Here is an 18,655-nt window from a genome sequence, read left to right as displayed (position 1 = left end):
CCAGCAACCATCTAAAAAATCATTAACTTGCCCAGTTTTGAGGAACATCCTCTGCAGTATCCACCCCAAATTTAATTAAGTGTAGATATGTTATTGATTTACAGTCCAAATAATCACCATCCCCAACAAGCTCTGAAAACGTCCCCTTTTTATGACTTCAACAAGGAAATTCTGCAGGGTTGGGTGAACAAGTTTTGTTTTCTCCTTTTTGCCTTTATGAAAACCTCAACACAACTTAATGGAGCATGAAATAAGAGAGCTCCAGGGCTGGGGCTGGAAGGGGGGGTAAGCAGAAAAGAGGCAGCCAGGGGTAGGATTACTTATGGGGTTTATTTAGCAGATGAGATTTTTCCTTAGACAGGAAGAAACACCACAGCTAAATACCTTGTTTTCATGGAAACTGTGCATAGGGAATAGAATTCATGAGGCTGAAGAAAATAAGCACAAGTGAAAAGAGGAGGATGATAAAGAAGCAGTTAGATGCTCACGATCTCCAGCTGCTGCTGCTTTACCTAGACAATCTCAGATCTGCCTCCTCTGAGGCCAATTTTGTTAGCAAGTTACAGGGTGCTGTGTCACTGGGAAATGCACACTGAGGAGATGAGGTAGCCAGTATTCAGGTACAGATGGTTATAAGCAAATGACTGCAGAGGAGATACCCAAATTTGCTCCTTTGTCCTGTTTTGTGCATTTTATGGAAGAGGGAAAAGCCAAGGATCAAGCATGTGCTTAAGTCTCAATTCTAATTTGACATTCTGGCTTCAGAATGCCAAGGACTGTAAACTGTCTGTAAAGCTGCACTGCAAATAAGGGACTTCACAGAACAAATCCAAGAGTGCTCCTGGGACACTAGGCAAGGATAACAAGGGGAGAGCTGTGCCACAGCCAAACTGGCTCCTACCTGCCTCACTGGATCTTCAGCACCTCGTTCCTCAAACCCAGGCATGCTACAACCACTGCAACCCACATGGAATGATTCCCTCACATATCAGAACATAAACCACTAAAAAAAGTGTCTCATTTTGGACTACTGTCTTCTTCAAACCTCTGGTGCTGTGACTTTTTAAATACCACAGCATGGACTATGAATAATACAATTACATCTGTGGTCCCGTCATAATTTTCAGGGTTAAGCACACAAATCTCCAGAATGAAGATTTGTATGTCACTGAGATAGAGGAAGTACCCTTACAACAAGGAAACAAATTGCTTCATAGAACAGAAGAGTAGGAAGCAAGAGTACAAAAGAAGTAAAGTCCAATTAAATATTTTTAAATGATGATAACCTAAAGCAAATGCCTGAGTAGTTAAGTACAACTCACGCTTTGTAACTGGGCATCCCTCAATAGCTACGTGTGTCCAAGTTGTGTGTGCTGATGCGTTTCTTCCACTGCTGACGTACGACTTCAGGACTCAGCGTGTGCCCATTTTTCATCTCTCCACACCGCTGCAGACAGCTGAAGCTGGCAGCTTCGCTGCAGGTCTGGTACATTTATTACACATCACTGTTTACAGCAGCCCTCCCTGGGGTCTATTGGACCTACAGCAGTACTGCTAAGAGCCTGGGATCTCAGGGAGTTACACAGCACCGTCACAGCTGAGAAGTCAAGACACCCAATGTCAGATCAACTGGGACAGCAAGCTGTTTTCATATTTAATTTCATTTTCATTTGAAGCTGCAAAATGAAGACCTTTAAAGTATCTATTACTTTTACTAATGTTTGTTGAAGCACTAATGTAGCAAATCACTGAGAATCCATGCAAAGGTGAAAGTTGCTAGAAGAACACCAAGTATTTCTATTTTACAAAATCACAAAGATCAATGCTGCACAGAACTAGGTCCTGTGTAACTGTCTAAGGGGAAACAGTCTCTGCCTTGAGGAGTCCATCAGTAAAAGTGCACTTAACTACCACAAAACTCCACCTACAGTTAATGGGATGGTCTGAATCTGTATCAGGAGAAAGCAATTTTTCCTCCTGGAAGCAAGGTAAAAACAGCAGTCGCTGAGAACTGAATGTCCATGGCTGTGTGGATCATCTGGACTCAAGCTACAGACACACCTGGGCCCTGCCACACAGACAGGGCACAGACATCGTGTTTTCAATAAATCCCTGAGGTGAAAAGACAAAAAGGTACCTAAACAGCCAGTCCTCAGTTCTAAAGATGGCTCTGGCTGGGCAACGTCAGGGATGGAAGTTGGTGACCATCCTCTTCAAAATCTTGACCACTAAGCTTCAAGGATCTCAGAAAACAGAAGTGTTTCCATTAAACACTATTAAGAGTAAATCAAAACTACTGAGGTTTCTCTAAATAATTGAAGGCAATCCAATTTGATGGCTCAGGACTGAAGTAAAGAGTTTATCAGAGTGCTCTAAAAAGCATGAGAGCTTATGTTTCACTTCTCAAACTAAGAACACATGCAGTTCAAAAACTATTTGATTTCACATCACAGTTAGTATTCACTCTTGGGTTTTTCCCTCTCCTCTACAGCACACCACTCATTACTTTAAAAGAATCATCTTTGGAGCATGATCAAAAATCTTTTAAATTTGTGTGAAAAAATATTTTCCTCCCCCCAATTATGATGATCTTTGGCCTAATGTGTTTACAGAGTGAGGCAGAATATCTGTAAACTATTTTATAAGTATCTTTCATCACTGAAAATGTTCCATTTGTGTTCCAAATTTGAGCACTAATACAGTGAGGCTCGTATTTTGTTTATGAGACACCTGTGTTTCCATAGCAGATTAAGTGCATTTTTTAAAAGCACCAATGCCAAAGGTAGAGAGCTAAAAGAATTCAAATAATAAACTGTCTGGTTGGACAATGGATAATTACATCTATTTCTACATAAATTAATTTTGTGTGAGCTAAGGAAAAAAGCAAGAAGAAACTGAATTCTTGCATTTTTGCAAACCTGGGAGCATTTAGAAGCTCAAGGAATCACCTAAAAACTCTAAAGCATAAGGCATCGCTTCCTAATGGGGCTGATCTTGAGAGGAAGCAAAAGGCTGTTACTCCAGCTGAAGCTGGTGGGAACAGCTTCTTGTGTGGTCAGGCAGGACACTTTAAGATAAGGTCCAGCCTAGCTCTTCCTCCTGTTCCTTTCATTGAACACCTGCATAAGAATCTCTGGATAAGAATTGTATTTAAGAAATACATTTCTATTCTTTGCTTGATTTTATTTGCCTGTCATGAACTTTAATCCACTCTTGTAATTTAGGGCCATGAAGGAAAAGATTTCTGACTCATGATTTTTCATTGCTCGGGGCTGGCAATCGTGACGTTGGGTGACTCTGGTAATTGCTTGGATTTCAGGTCCTGAACGAGAAAAAACAGAACACAAGCTCCAGCATCATGCAGTCATTGGTTCCTAATTAGATCTTCTCTTTCAAACATAATTAACTTCGTGCAAAATGGGATAACAGGTCATCGTGAGAGCAATGAAGAAAACAGTCCCACAACTAACTGCATTTTTGTGGTTAACCCTTTTGTGTGTTAGCAGCTTATGGTCCCTAACCAGCACTACTGGCAGCTCAGACACTCTCAGTCCCTGAAACACCCCATGTCTGGTCTCAAGGAGTCACCAGCCACATTCACCTTCACAGGGTTCCTGGTTTTCCACTGCCAGCTTTGACAGACACATCCAGGATTCCAGCTGAAGCTCTCTGTTTGTATTCCTACACTTACTTACATATTCCAAAACTTAAGATCTTAACTGATCTCAGACTAAGCACGTGGCTCCAGAGAATCCCACCACATAATCACATTCCTACTGTCTACCACCTCCACAACAAAAGGGGTACTCATCTGCTTTAGGACACTAGAGTGACACCTGACTAAAGCTGGGAAATAACTGTTGTTTGATAAAAAGTCCAACCTTAAGAAGTGTTTGGCAGATTAACTGCAATCGTGTTATATATCGAATCGGTTCTAAAATGTTAACAGGACACAAGAACCACTCTGTTTCTCAAAACTTGCCAGTCCTTTCGCTGTGAACAGGTACTGTCCAATACAGACCTGTTCCAACTAAAACACGTCAAGAACATGTTCTAGTCTCGCTGCACCAAAGGAAATGCAGGGAAGCTGAAGGAGCATACAAGAGAAGCCATGTGGAGGACAAGTGTGATGGTAGCATCTCCCTACGACCTGGCACACCCTGCCCTTAGGCATGGAAGCCTTCCCCAAAGAGCTAGCCAGGTCCACATGCGGCACCACACGGACCTCCTCACCCACCACCTCCTCCACGACCGTGCCCTGGGACTGCCAAAGGTCTCGCAAGCAGCTGCTTCTGGAGAAGACTGAACTGGTCAAGTCAGTGCTCAGGTTGTAGTCAGGTGAGGGTCTGTTCGCTATGGGATGGGAGATGCCACCTGAACGGGCACAGGCCACCTCTCCGATGTGCTGCTTCAGGGACTGCTTACTAATGTAAACTCATCATATCACTCGGCACAGTGATCCCACCCTCCTTTTGTTTAAAGGGCGGCACACATGACTAAACATAGTCAGAGATCACGTGTAAACACCTTCACTTACTATTCGGATCCAGCTCTACAGGCAAACCGTATTACTGCTCCCAGGGCATTATTGAGCAGATCATGACATGGATTTTGTTTTTCTAGATCTCTGATACAGCATTCCCCAGAAAACCAGTAGGTTTCATCAGCTAATACTAGAAGAAAAGCAGTGTGCATAACAGAAATGGAAACAGCAAAACGTGAGGTTAATGGGGCTCCATCAAGGGGACAGGTTTGTCCCAGGCTGAGCAAGCCAGGCTCCCTTGTCTCCTCTTGCATTCCTCTTCTGCACGTCACGTCAGGAATGGGCCAGAACATGAAGCTGCAGATGCTGCAGCAAGTATTCCCAACAAATCTATCAAGATAGAAATGTTCTGAATGTTCTGAAATCACAAAATTGCTGCTTGGGTTAAGAGGGGGGAAATGTTTTTGGTCCTTAAGTCTGGTCTAGATAGAGCACAGCTTTAGAGCAGATTTGGAAGGCAAAGATAATTAAACAGCACTGAGGTAAGGAAAAAGAAATACTTCCAAAAGCCTGTGAAGTGAAGGACTGCAACATAAACTAGGAGGATATCAAATATTAATCACTGGAAATAGGAAGAAGTCAAGTATCCAAGGAACATACCCAAAGTATTAAAAAAAATAAAGAAGCTAGGAGTTTTGTTGTTTTCTTTGCTAGACAAGCTTCAACACCTTACAGAATTTGAGTTCAGTTTCTTTGCTTTCTAGTTTACAAGTGGTTTGGTCACGCTTGCATCAACATCTCAGTATCAACAGGAATGTGAGATGCAGTTCAGAGAGACACTTGGATCTACAGGTCTAACCTTCCCTGACAGCAGAAAAACCCCAGTGCTATGATAAAACCAGAGAAAGCTCTCTCAAACATCAAGTTCAAAGCAATGGCCTACTCCTGGTTGACTCAAGTTCAAGTTCAGCTACTCGAGCAGATCTGCAGTGCCACTGGCAGGCAGCCACTTACGGAGACCAGAAGTCTAGAGCCCTGCAGAACAGCCATGCAGTTGTGATGCTCTCCAGCACAGAGGCCACTTGCTGCAGTGTGCAGAGCGGAGCTTCCTTTGTGCAAGCCCTTCTCCACCAGCACTCAGGCAAAGGGGAACAAGTTTGGCTGCCACAATAAAAAGCACAATCATATTTCACAAGTAATGCCCATAACACTCTAAGGAATTATACCCACCCCAGGATGACGGGCCTCACACCCATCCTTTTGGGCCTGAGGTTCATTAGATGGGCACTGAGCTGCCCTTCCTCCAGCATGAGGGCTCCGAAGAGCCAATGCCAGCCATTGGTGCGGGAGGAAAGGAGCAGACCAGGGGGATGCCCCTGCAAAAAAACCCCATCTGCATCTCCTCACAGCTCCTGTGCAAACCTGCTGGGTCCCCCACGAGGTCCAGCAGCACAATGCCCAGGGACAGAGACACAAACCCCAAATCTCCCTTCTCTGTTCACATACCAAAGAACACACACAACATGAACCTGCAATCCACAAGGAAGGTTTAAAAGAAGCCTCGAGCACAAGATTAAATACTGTTCTACAACTCAAAGTCAAAGCTGGCCTTTTCATTTCAACCACAAAGGGATTCTATACATTTTAATTAATGGGTTTAATTACTGGTAGCAGATTTATCCAGGCCAAAAAAAGCTTTCTGTGCAGTTCATCCTTTCCCCAGTCTCATTGAAAAGCTAAGTTCTGCATATTTGACAGTGCCCAAGTTACCATTTTTCTCATGTTTACTGCCAACCTTCCCCCAGACTGCAGCAACTGCATTAACTTTGACAAGCAGGCAGAGTGGGTTTACATCGAAACAACACACATTTGATTCTGACACATCCCAGACCTCAATAATCCACCTGAAGTCTACAGCAATTATTTTACAGCACGACAACTCAGGACTGTCTCATTTAATGCACTCAAAATATTTATTCAAAGAGAACAAACTACTGAGGCTCATTTCAAACAATATAAAAATACCTTTACATTACAAACCAGGCCAAGCATGGTCAACTCCCATGAACAAGAATTTAATTATGACTCAATTCAAAGTTCACATTTCCTGTAAAACAAACATGCGGTGGATGTTGAACCTTTTGTACAATCCTGGGGTTTATTTGCCAGCATCCTTGCTACCCGTAAGTAATAAACACACCAATAGGAACAGCTCACTTAACTTCACTGAGAAGGATTTTGTCTGGACAAAGTTTGTTTTCACAGTAATTATCGATTTGTCTTTAAAAAGAAGACATTAAAAATATACTCTGCAAAAGAGAAGAAATATTAAAACGTGAATTAATGAAAGATCTTGACTGGACACATAAGAGACCACTTGGAGAAACCAGTACTGTGAGATTCCTATGTGAGCTACCGCCCTCGAGGACACACATAGCCCTGCCTTGGATCCACCCAGGAACAGGGCTTGGGCCATCATGCTTGCTGCATGAAGTGATTTAAAAAACAGGGCTTTAATTCTGTGCTTATAGCAGCATGTTACTGCCAGATCTAAAGATGGACAGCCATGCACAAAGAGGCACAGCAAAGTTGCAGGTGGGTTCTGGACAAACAAGGTGTAGTGCACTGGACTGGAGAACCCTGCTTGCTGGCTACTGGTAAATACTGGTTAGAGGACTGCAGAGACAGGCAGAGCAAAGCTCCCTTTCTCTTCCCCCTTTCCCTCAGAGGTAACAAAACCTGGAAAGGACTAGCATTCCTGGCAAGAACACAACCAGCCATGAAATCATCAGGGCAGCCAGTGATGGGAAGGATGTGGGAGAGCAGCAGCGTTCTCCCTGTCCCACAGAGGTGACACTCGGCTGAACGAGCAAGGCACAGTCCCCACGTCAGGCAATGTCAGCTACCGTTACTATGGAAACGGCACCAGATAACCCAGGCTGAAAACATCCACATCCAGTTTCTAACAGAAACGCCTGTCCACTAGAGATGCTACGGATACCCACAGGGCTTGAGTCACTTTGTTACGCTCGAATTGACAACACAACATGGGTGAAACTCACTCAGCAGCACCCTGACGCCCAGAGCCATCTGGAATGTTGGTACTGACACGGCACTTGTTAGCCACACTGCACCCAGCCCACAGTGACTCGCAGAGATCTCTTGGAGATCAGATGGGATGGGAGAGCAACTGGAATGGACCTATGCTATCAACTGGGCTGAGAGCAGAGACAACTGCATCCATTGCTTCCCCAGAGGGATGAAAAGACAGTGCTGTATTCCTTCTGAGACCACACAGGCTACATCCTGTGGTTCAATGCATTCCACAGGATGGGAGCTGACCTGCATTGTTCCTCCAGGGCCAGAAAGGTTCCACAGAGCAGCCTCTGCCCAGAGAATGGCATTTCCTTCCAGAGCCTGCAAAGACAGGCTTGCTGCTTCATCCTCTATGCTTAACAGGCTAGATGGGTTGCGTTAAGATCATCTCCTGTCTCAGTGGTCTCACTCAGGTTCCTTGGGGCAGGAAAGGGGCCCTCCTACCCGTTGGATACTGCTCCAAGTTTAGAAGTGGACCCACCACAGCACGAGCTGCTCTTCTGTCCAGCTTCATCCCACGGACTGAATCCAGGGCCAGAGAGACACATTTCAAGGGCTAGTCACAGCGTGAGGAAACTCATTCAGGCTCAACTGCCCCAAAAAACTTCTTACTGCTTAACAGACAATGCACCTAAGCACAGATCAAAGATGCTGTAAGGGCTGAAGAGTGAACCTGCCATCTCAGCCTTGTAGTTCCTTGCCTTTACAATCCCCATGTACAGTAACAGTGGCACCTAAGGGTGCAGCATGCACTACTTAATTGGCACCTTCAGCCTCTCCAGACCCAGGAGAGCTAGGAAGTTTTGTTACTGATGCAGACAGGCCCTGAAAATGGACTACCATGTATTTAAGAGACTTGCTAAACTCAGCCTTGCAGAAGAGTAAAATGATTCACAAGAATTCTATATTTATAACAAAGATTCAGTGAAAGTGACTCATGTACTGAGCCAATCTAATTTTAAATAGAAGGGAAAAACCTCCTGAAGAGGCACATGAAGCTGTAGTGGGGGAGGGAAGAGAACTGCACACAGGGGAGAGCCCCAGCCAGGAGCCCTGAGCCAAACCTACTGGAAACAGTTTCTCTGTTCAATTAGCCCAAGCAATATCAGCACACTCAGCTTTACCTACTTCTGTTTCAGAGTTAATTAAGTCCCACGTCCAAAGCAGCCACAGGTGCTCCCATAGGCACCACATACCTCCATAGGTAGGGTGGCTGGGCAATAAGGAGGCAGCTGATGGAGAATTATTAGCTCTTCAGACCCGACAGAACTCAGAACACAAAACCAACTGGAATCCCAGTGGCAGAAGGGGCAAATAATAAGAGGATTTTGCAGCATTCCCAATTTTGGCCGAGCAGACTCTAACAGAAATAGCTGCCACCCCACTATGCCTGACATCAACACTGCAGCACATCTTGCAGATTACAGCTTCCCAAATGGGGATCAGACACACAGCACAAGGAGCTCCCCAGATCAAACCAGCAGCCTGCACTGAGGGCACTGGCTCAGGGTTCCTCTGCCAGCTCCTGGCTCAGGACCATTTTCCTCAGTTACTTTCTCTCCTCTGTATAGTGCAAACATACAGTAGGTAAAAGGGGAGTATTTAACATATCCACAGCCTAAATGGAAAAATAGCTATAGTCTGTATTAACAGCAATAAAACATTAGCCAGAAAACACTGCCAAATCTCCCATTCCTGCACTGAATACGTAGGGGTGAATAAATTCTCTGGAGCTTGAAGTAAAAGATAACTTGGAAGCAGCAAGCAGGCAAGTGAAATATTAACCACATGTACATAATACCACACACAGCAGAGCTGGCTGGAGTTTCACTGCTGTGATGGGAAGGGGGTACTCTTCTGCAACGTTGGCTGTCAGTAAGGCAGCAGTACTTTTTTTGTCTGAACAGGCCTGGCAATACTTCTTTGCCTGTGAACAGTCCACTTATCTCCAAAGCCAAATCTAACTTCCACTCTTCTTAACCTCTGCCCTGTCATCAGCACATAACTGGGAATACTTGGCTGCAAGCGCTCCTTTCTGTGAAATCCAGAAGTGTTTGGAGGATGGCTGTTCTCCAATCATTCTCAGCATCATTCCCAGTTAAGTCTTTGAGAAAGCAGCCAAGAATTCATAGGCCAACATACATATTTACAGTACTGCACAGCTTTAGTGCTCTGCAGTATCTTGCTGTGATGTTTCCCCACACACCGAAGTCTGATGAACAGCATTAAATTTGTATTGGCCCCAGTAAATTACAGGCTGGATTTCAGAACTGTTCACCAGCATCCAACAGCTCCTTCCCAGGCACTGAGGGAAGTGGCTAAGCCTGCAAGGGTGTGAATTTTCGTGAGCTGACCTCTAACGAGTGCCCAACATCGGACCAACCTTTATTCACCCACCCAGGCAGGCTGTGCTTCACTCCATCATCACAACACACAAACATCACTCTAAGTCTGCAGGGACCAGCCAAGCCACCATCAAATTTTCAAATTCTAAATTCATTCAGAGTTCTGAAACACCAGCTGCCCTTGGTACACATGATGTTATCCACAAAGAAATTTTATTTTCTCACTAATTCTTGCTAATGCAACTTCCAAAATACAGTCATGAGACAAAGTCGCCAACATAATGGCTCACTGACTATATTAAAAGAAGATACAGGAATGTCCATGATGTTGAAGCCTGGGCATCAATCTCCCAAATCACTTCTGCCACACAGCATTCAGCGCACAGCGGAGGGCAGGGAAGTGCTGTGCAGATATGAAATTCCTAGCCAGTGGCAGGACAGTGGCTAGAAGAGCCACCCAGGTTTCCATTCTTTCTCTTCTTTTAATACAGGCAACAACTCTTTCAGTGTCTTTTTGGGCTGGATTCTGTCATTTATACTCAAAATGAGATGCCTCATTCTTCAAATGCACTGAGACAACTTACAGAGCAAAGTACTTCCAGCTGGAAGGCAGCACCAGATCTTCACCCGTGACTGAAAACTTCACCTTTTGGCAGCTATTCTCTGGGCTGCCTCTTATCTCCAAACAGATATTATTTAACCTGCTAGTGCTACCTAGGAAATCACCTTGTCATTTTGGCTTGGTATTTATTTTGGATAATGCCATTTTAATGAATTACTTTCTTATTTGTAACATACCTGCAGATATAGCAAGTGTAAAGAAAGGGTGACATGGGCCTGAAGTCCATGATTTCTAATATTTAAATCCCACCATTTACCTCTGGCAGCAGAGAAAATACACTTCTATAGAACAAGTAAGATGAAGCAGTGTTAGCTCTTTTGTGTGTCATTTACCACATAAGGCGATGATGTGACTGCTGTCTTCATGTACAAATTTCCGGGTGACAGCTTCTTCCATGATCTGCTTCACCTAAAATAAAGAGAGGAAAAAAAAAGTGATTGCAAGATCCCAACACAAACCTGCCCAGCACTTGGGAGTTTCAGTTTGCATTGTGCCTGCCCGCTCCCCACCACCGAGAGACTAACAACTCACACAAGTTACATGCTGGGAAGGAAGGAAGGACAGAAGCACTTCAGGAGGGGGAAAAAAGGACAAACCTTAGCAGCTTTTCATGGGATGAGGGAACCCCTGGTAGGATAAGGAGAGGCCTGTTTGGGACATGCCCCTAAAAAACCTGAATTACTTCAGAGTGCACTCTGGAAACCTTCAGCAGAAGGTCCAAAGGGCTGTGCAAAACTTTTGATGTGATTCAGCCCTGGCCTTCCTGTGTATAGTTACTTCTGCTCATGAAACAAGATTATGTATTGCTATGTCCTCTTCCCATTTGTGAGATTCTGCTCTTTTTCAAGCACAAAGAATCCCCGAGCTACACAGGCATACGTCCCAAGAGAGGTTTGCAGCAACCTTTCCCCCATCTGGGGACTTTAAAAGCCACAGTAATGACAAATTATGCTCTCAAATCTCTGCTGCACCAGGCACTGCACAAAAATAATACAGTACCGATAGAGAAGGCAGCGCCTTCGGTTTTTGCTTCTAGACACCACTGAACAGTTACAGCAAGTAACATCACATTTCTCTCACTTCTTAGTGATTCAAAACAAAATTCCTCTCTGGTTTCAAGGCTGATGTGTCAAGCTCCAGAGGGAATTCACTGCAGATTACTGACTTTCAAAAATTAAGGAAGAAAATAGACAAATCTTACAATTATGGTCTCGAAGACAGGCTACAGTTACCCTCCATTCATCTGCTGCCTCATTCCTCCCCCAATGGCTTCCTCAGCCTGAAACCAGACAAAACCTATTTGCCTCCACCAAGTCATTTATCAGACACTCATTCCTTCCCGGCCATGGAGCACTTGCTCTTCCAGACACAAACCCACAACCATTTTTGGCTTCTCTCATTTGTGAGCTGTAATTACATGGCTAGGACACTCTGCCTAATAAATGCTGCATCACTTTCTGTATAAGTAAGCACTACTGTGGCAGAAGATTTAACGAGATTCTCTCTTCTTTCAACAGCTTCCTTGCACCATTAGCAGGTCCAAAGGTTTTAAGCCTTCCCACTCAGCACAGGAGGCAGGAGGAGCTGCAGGTGCAAGGCTCCATCAGCAGCTGGGCTCTGTCCTTGTGTTGCTGAAATGATGAGGTGGCAGCTGCCTACGAAGGCGCTTCCTCCAATTTAGAGGGCTTCCTCCTCCAGTAGGATCATTTGAGGCCAATTCTGGATGCTGCAATCAAGCATGCCTTCCCCCAGGGAAGCATCTCGAGGTCTCCGTGCCCACTCCTCCACCTACTCTGCAGCTCCAGCCTCTCAACACACAGCACTCGTCCCAAATTATGGATCAAGTCAATCCTACAGAATTTGGGCTTCTTATTGAACAGGGATGCAAAGAAAACATTGAGGGGAAAGGCAAACACATAAGAGGCTCTGGAAAAACAACACATTTCTATCTGAGGACTTCAAAGCAAGTCTTTTGCACTTTATAAAGCCAGGCTCACAGTTCACAGTTGAGGCTTGACAACATGAACTCCTAACAAGGCAATTTGTTTCTTTTCTGCAGCATTTCTGACATGGCTACAGAACATTGGACCTTGCAGGAAGCAGTGAGAAGTGGAGGGGTATGAGGGTAGGAGCAAAGGTGTGAGAAGGTCTCATAGATGGGATCTCATACTGGAAGCACCTGGATTACCCCATTTATCCAGCAATCAACCACTTTCTCACATTTTCACTCGCATCGCTGTTGATTTAGAAACTTGATGCCTGTTTGTCTTGGCAGGAGCCAAAGGATGTTCCAGACGATGGCCCCATGGCAGACGGCAGCAAAGGGACAGGGACAGGGCAGCTGCGCCGCTCTGAACTGCGGTCAGGCTCTGGGCTGTGTTTCCACAGGGTGCAGCACACTCCAGCACACAGAGCCTGCGAAGGAAGCACAGACAGCGGATCCACTGCCGCCAGCCAACTCATCTCTGCGCCACAGCCGACCCGTCTGCACAAGTGACCCAGCCTTTGCAAGCTGTTCTGAGTTTACCAAATTAAAACTATTAGTCTACCAAATATAAGGCCTGGTTGACTAAAAGGAAAAAATAGCTCTGAGTGCTGCTAGTGCTAAGGTGGGCAGAAGAGGAAGAACACAAAAGCTGCCTGAAGGTCACCATGCACGTGTATGACTCAAATTCAGAGCCATGGACTCAGGCACCCAGGACTTCAGACTGTGATTTCAGCATCAGCCCCCCAAGAGATCAGTAACTGGAATTCAATTCCTGAAAACAGGGAGGAAGAGGAGTCATTTTCCAGGAGCAAGAACTCCAGCTCAGAGGCAAACTCCCCATCATCACACATTTTGTGGCATACCCCAATCATCAGTCTTTGTGTTGTTATTTGTGTCCCTGTTTGTAGACCCAGAGAAAAAGACCAAACAAATAATTAGCATATGAAAAAGTTTGAAAGAATAAGGTTTTAGATGCAACAACCAACCCTACTTTTATAGGGCAGCATGGCACAGTCAGCCCATCAGCAGATGTTGAATCCAGGACCTCCAGAGCTAAGCAGCACAGACCAGGCGAGCAATCAGCGTCTGCTCCCTAATGCCATCGAGCACAGAGCATCCTTTGCAGGTTTTCTGGAGGGTTAGTGGATGTTATTAGAAAACATTCTCAGGGCACAGACTGTAGATGTGAAGATCTGAAAGCTGGAATGCAGCGTTCTTCAATCGCACGTCATTCCTCACTGCCACGTAATTCAGGGATGCTCCAGGCAAGGAGCCAAATCAAACGGCTCTGATCAAACAGAACACAAGCCTGGTTTTTGGGTTTGGTTTTTTTTCCTTCTTTCCCCCCCTTGCAGTTTTGTGCAGCTCTTTGTGGGGAATCGTGCTGTTGTGTGTCTCCATTCCGGGGAAGCTTTCTGAGCACAAGCCCACACAGACACCCACTTGCAGATAGGAGCGGACCCAACCAGACTGCAAATTAGTTTCATTAAAAGAAGCATCAACAGCTCGCCCCCCTGCATTCACCATCCACCTGCACAGGTAGAGAAACCTGTGAAGCTGACTCAACTGCTGGTTTGCTGCAAGGGATGGAGGGCTGTCCCCCAGCCCAGGCTGCTGTCAGAGACCAATCTGCTCTGGTGGGAAGGAGGCGGTGGAGGTTTGGCCGAGGTGCAACAGGCACATGTGTGGAGTGCTGTGCACATCAGTTTGATATATTCCACTATGGAAAAAGAAATGCCTTTATGTTTGGTTGTTGGGGTTTTTCTAATATTCCTTATAAGGAAGCTTTAAAAATGGAAGTAAATGCCAATTTTCAGCTACCTGCTGATATAAGAGACCAAGAAAATGAAGACTCAAAGACACCACGTGCACTGACCATGAACTAACTTTCCCCAAGCAAAGGGCTGGTGTTCCCACAGGCATTCTCTTTTCCATCCCTCTGTCGAGTTCTCAGTCTGCTCCAATGCGAGGACTTGCTTTACTGCACTTTGCTAAGCTGTCACGATGATGGATTTCTGACCAGGGCTAACCCGCTGTATCTCAACACTTCTGCAACCTTCAGGGATAGGAATGGCCTTTCAATCCAGCACCACTCTTCCAGCATACGGGTCACAACATTTTCCCCATCCCTGCATCATGAGGGGATGCTGGAGAAGCACCATGGGGTCAATGCAGTGTCGGAGGCCAAGAACGGTGCCCAAACCACATTGGAATGACCAGATCCACAGTTGAAAACCTCGGCGTTTTTATCTCAAAGGAGAAAACCCTTTGTGCCTCCTTTAGCTTGTGCAGTTCCTGCCCATCTCATCTATTGATCACTCCTGCTGCACCAACTCTTTGTTACCCCCAGTGAAGAACTGGGTGGTGGAAACACAAGCCACTAAGCATTTCTCCTCAGAAGAGGCTGCATTTTAGTTCTAAGTTGCATTTCAGGGTGATGCTGCTAAGGTTAACATTATCCTGCTTGTTTCACAGCCAGAAAGAGTGCTGCGCTTAATTCCAGAAATGGCAAAAACCCTCCAGTTCAGTGGGTAGAAGGAAATGGCCAGAGCAAAATATGGTTTATGAGTCTACTTGTCACAACAGATTTTCCTGCAGAGAGATAAATGTCTGAAACGTGAACTTATAAGCAGCCTCAGCATGAGTCCCGGTGGAGTTAAATTTTCAAAACACGTTACATGTCCTCCTTTCTATTACAGCCAACAAAATACATTCTTCATCAGTGGGAATTGAGAGTCCATCTGAGAGAAAGCAGACACCACTAAGTTTTCCCAAAGGAAAAAACGCCAAATTTTCTGCTGAGAGGGAGAGGCAAAATAACACATTTTGCCCCGAGTCACTTTGGAGGCAACCATTTTATACTCTGCAGAGGCAACTGAATTTTAACAGCCTTGGTGTAAGCAACACAAAGAATACGCTCACCCTGAACTGCATTAGATATCAAGGTTATGTGAAAATAACCCACTGGGAGGAAGAGGCTGGGTTTAAAGGACAAAGGGAACGATCGCTTTGCAAACAGAGATGGTCTACTCACGTCCACCCTTGTCCAAGCAAGGCCACCGACACACAACGCACACCCAGGTGTAAGTGGCTGTGTGAGAGATCACACGGGATAAAAAAAAGCAAGGTTGAAAATCCTACCAGCAAAAGTTAAAGGGCAGCATTAGCTGGAGGTTGGTATACCAGGGGTTGGCATAAGTTCCTGGCTCCATTCAATGATTAACAAGGAAAAAAGTACCTCAACCTCAGTGTGTCCACCAGCCCCCTGACACCATCTGTCTTCAGGCAAGCAGAACAGACAGGTTCCCACAGACAGGGTCTCCAGCTACCCGGACCCTGACCACCTGACTGCAGTGGTGTTACCGTAACCTGCAATCGCCAAACAGCTCGCATGACTGTCTTTGGATGGAAAGCTCTGGACAGCCCCCCAAAAGCCAAGCCAATATAAATCCTCTAAGAGAGCATTTGTGAGGATTTGGAAAAGGGAAAAAAACACAAATCAAAACCAAAACAAAAACACAGACGACATAGAAGTTAGAAATAACACTTTCAAGCATTGTTCAAGTAATTTAAAGGCTAGAGTCCAATTAAAAACATTTTAGAGACTTTAAAAACAAATTAGCCTCAGATATTTTGATTATATACCACTCGTTCTCCTCGGCTCGAGCTGGCTGGGATCATGAAAATCCATTTCACTTTCCATCTTGTACATTAGCACAAGATTGCAGCATTCAGAGTCGGAAAACATTTCTCAAACTTATTTATGTATTTAAACGCTAACCCAGGAGAGCAATCACACACACTTCTAAATCAAGCCCACACTACCTCAGCTCAAAGGTCCTAGCTGAAGTGAGATTCTTTAAACGAAGCAGGAGGGTTGCGGCTGCATTCAGCCCAGCATCTCGTGTGCGACAGGTATCACCTGCTCAGTGCCCTGCAGCCAGCTGCTGGCTGGGTCATTCTAGGACACAGGCATGCCGGTTTGTGTGCAGACCGTTCTGGACATGTCCATCCCTACTCTACTGCTCACAATCCACCTACACTGACTGAAGCATCTGGTATTTTCTGCTTTCAGTGCTAACCAACACGAGGACACCAGATTCAGGCTCAGGAACCTTGGCTGGAGCAACAACTTTGCACTTGAGCTTTAATGAACTCTGCTTTCTGGCTGCTTCTGATTTCCCAGCTGCAAACCCCCCGGGGCAGGAGGGGAGTTTGCTTTTTCAAAACGCTTCTATCGCTGCAATAGATGAGCATCACACCTTCACTCAGAAGCAGCCGCTCAGCTGTTACACAGTCAAATGCCGCAAAAGTGCAAAACCTGGTACTCGGGTACATGGGGCCAAGGCACTATGCTGGAGCGTGTTCCTGAGTGCTCTCAGCCCAAGGCATGCTTACCCCAACACATCTCCTTGGCAGGGAACCCGAAAGGAGGGTCCCAGCAGGAACCTTGCTCCGCAGCAGCGGAAGGGAAAGCAGGATGGGAAGGCTGTCCTGCTGAGTGCATCACCGGGACCCCTGGCAGCCTTTGCAGGCTGAGCAGACCGAACACAGCCATGATTAGTGCCACCATCCCCATCCAGGCACAGGCTGTTCCGCAGTTTATCCAGGAACGGATCTCAAGATTGCCCCATTGAGCATCTGTCACACAGCTACTTGTAAGAACCATTGTGCAAAGCAACACAACCCTCTGCGCCCTTTCCCAGAGCAGTTACAGACCCTCTGCCCGGCTCCAACACTTGGGAGCCAGCACCATTCATCTGAGGGGCTCGCTGGAGCTTTCTTTTCCCCCATTTCCCCCCCTTTCTTCCCCAGACGCTGCAGCTATGGAAGTTATCAAAGCATTATCAATACGGGAGCGGGGCCCATGAGCTCACTGCCTCTGCCTCAGAGCAGCTCCACGGTGAGGGGCTGCAGGGCCGGGCAGAGTCTCTTCTCCCCGGTTCCCCTCAGGAAAGCCCAGCAAACTCGCACGCCGCTGGCTCCCGGAGCACCGTTACAACACCAACCTCCGCTGCTCGGCCAAGCAGCGCCCGGACTCCCTGGGCTGATTTTTCCGGCGAGGGAAGGGTTAAACGGTTGTAGCTGACAAACCCTCCGCCTCCATTCATCGCCTTCCCGAAGGGAAGCCGGGTTTTAATTCCATCCGGCGAAAGCTTTATTCTATTTACTCAAGGGAAACTCCAGGCTGCCGGCCCCACGGCGAAAGCGGAGATACAACGAGCCCACCGCAGAACCAGCCCCGACCGCCATGCAGGGGGGGGGGTCCCAACCGCCTCCCCCCACCCCGGGAAGGCTCCGGGAACCCCCATCCATCGGGAGAAACCCTCCGTTTCCCCGAAACGGTTCTCTGTCCGTTTCCCTGAAACCCTCACGGGGAGGAACGGACGGGACCCCCCCCCGTGCCGCCGAAGAGCCCCGGGGAGAACCTCCACCACCCGGAGCGCGGCGCTCTGGCCGCCTCACCGCTCCGGCGGGGAGCTCCACGGAGAACGCCCATCCTCACCCCTTCCTCCTCCCTCCTCACCTCCTTCTTCACGTTCCACAGCAGCTTCTCCTTCACGGCGTCCGCCGAGCAGCTCATGGCGGAGCCGGGGAGCGAAGCCACCCGGCCGCGCTCAGAGCCACCCGCGGCTGAGGGAGAAAGGCTCCGCGCCGCGCGGCCCCGCGGCCATCTTCCGCGGCTGACGTCAAGCCGAGGCGGGGCCGCACCTGCCGCTGCTGACACCGCCCCAGCTGCGGGGGCTCTATGGCAACCGCGCCGCTGCGCGAAGGAGGCAGGGCGAGAGGCCTCCGCTGAGGCGAAACGCGGGCCTGAGGCAACGCGCGACCCTGAGGCGAAGCGCGGGCCTGAGGCAACGCGCGACCCTGAGGCGAAACTTGGGCCTGGGGCAACACCTGCTGCAGAACAGGGACTAAATCTCTGTACCCAATTCCCCGCTAGGCTGCTCTGTCAGCCAAGATTTTCAAGATACAAGTTCTATTACCTTTGTGGTAATACAAATTGTGTAGATTGAAGATGAAACGGCTCTGTGATTCTTATTAGCAAATGAAGTTATTTCCATGGACTTGAAATAACCACTGCAGGCAGTGAACTGTTCTACAATTAACGGAACAGCCCA

The 18,655-nt window shown here is 46.8% G+C and overlaps 1 protein-coding gene across 1 annotated transcript in view; it reads right to left on the bottom strand.

Annotated features, from left to right (window-relative positions):
* SGSM2 (small G protein signaling modulator 2) overlaps positions 1 to 18,117 on the bottom strand; it is a gene marked incomplete at its 5' end in the record, with an annotated part of 52,900 nt that extends 34,783 nt beyond the window's left edge. The window contains 2 exons of the mRNA XM_084273283.1: positions 10,879 to 10,954; positions 18,061 to 18,117. Of these exons, the coding sequence (XP_084129409.1) occupies positions 10,879 to 10,954; positions 18,061 to 18,117 (133 nt within the window). The remainder of the gene's footprint in view (positions 1 to 10,878; positions 10,955 to 18,060) is intronic.
* Positions 18,118 to 18,655: the final 538 nt, after the last annotated feature.

Source organism: Gallinula chloropus (genome assembly GCF_964237585.1).
Source record: "Gallinula chloropus genome assembly, chromosome: 19".
NCBI classification, from domain to species: domain Eukaryota; kingdom Metazoa; phylum Chordata; class Aves; order Gruiformes; family Rallidae; genus Gallinula; species Gallinula chloropus.
The sequence above is the reverse complement of the archived record's forward strand: the minus strand, read 5'-3'. Positions and strand labels throughout refer to the sequence as shown.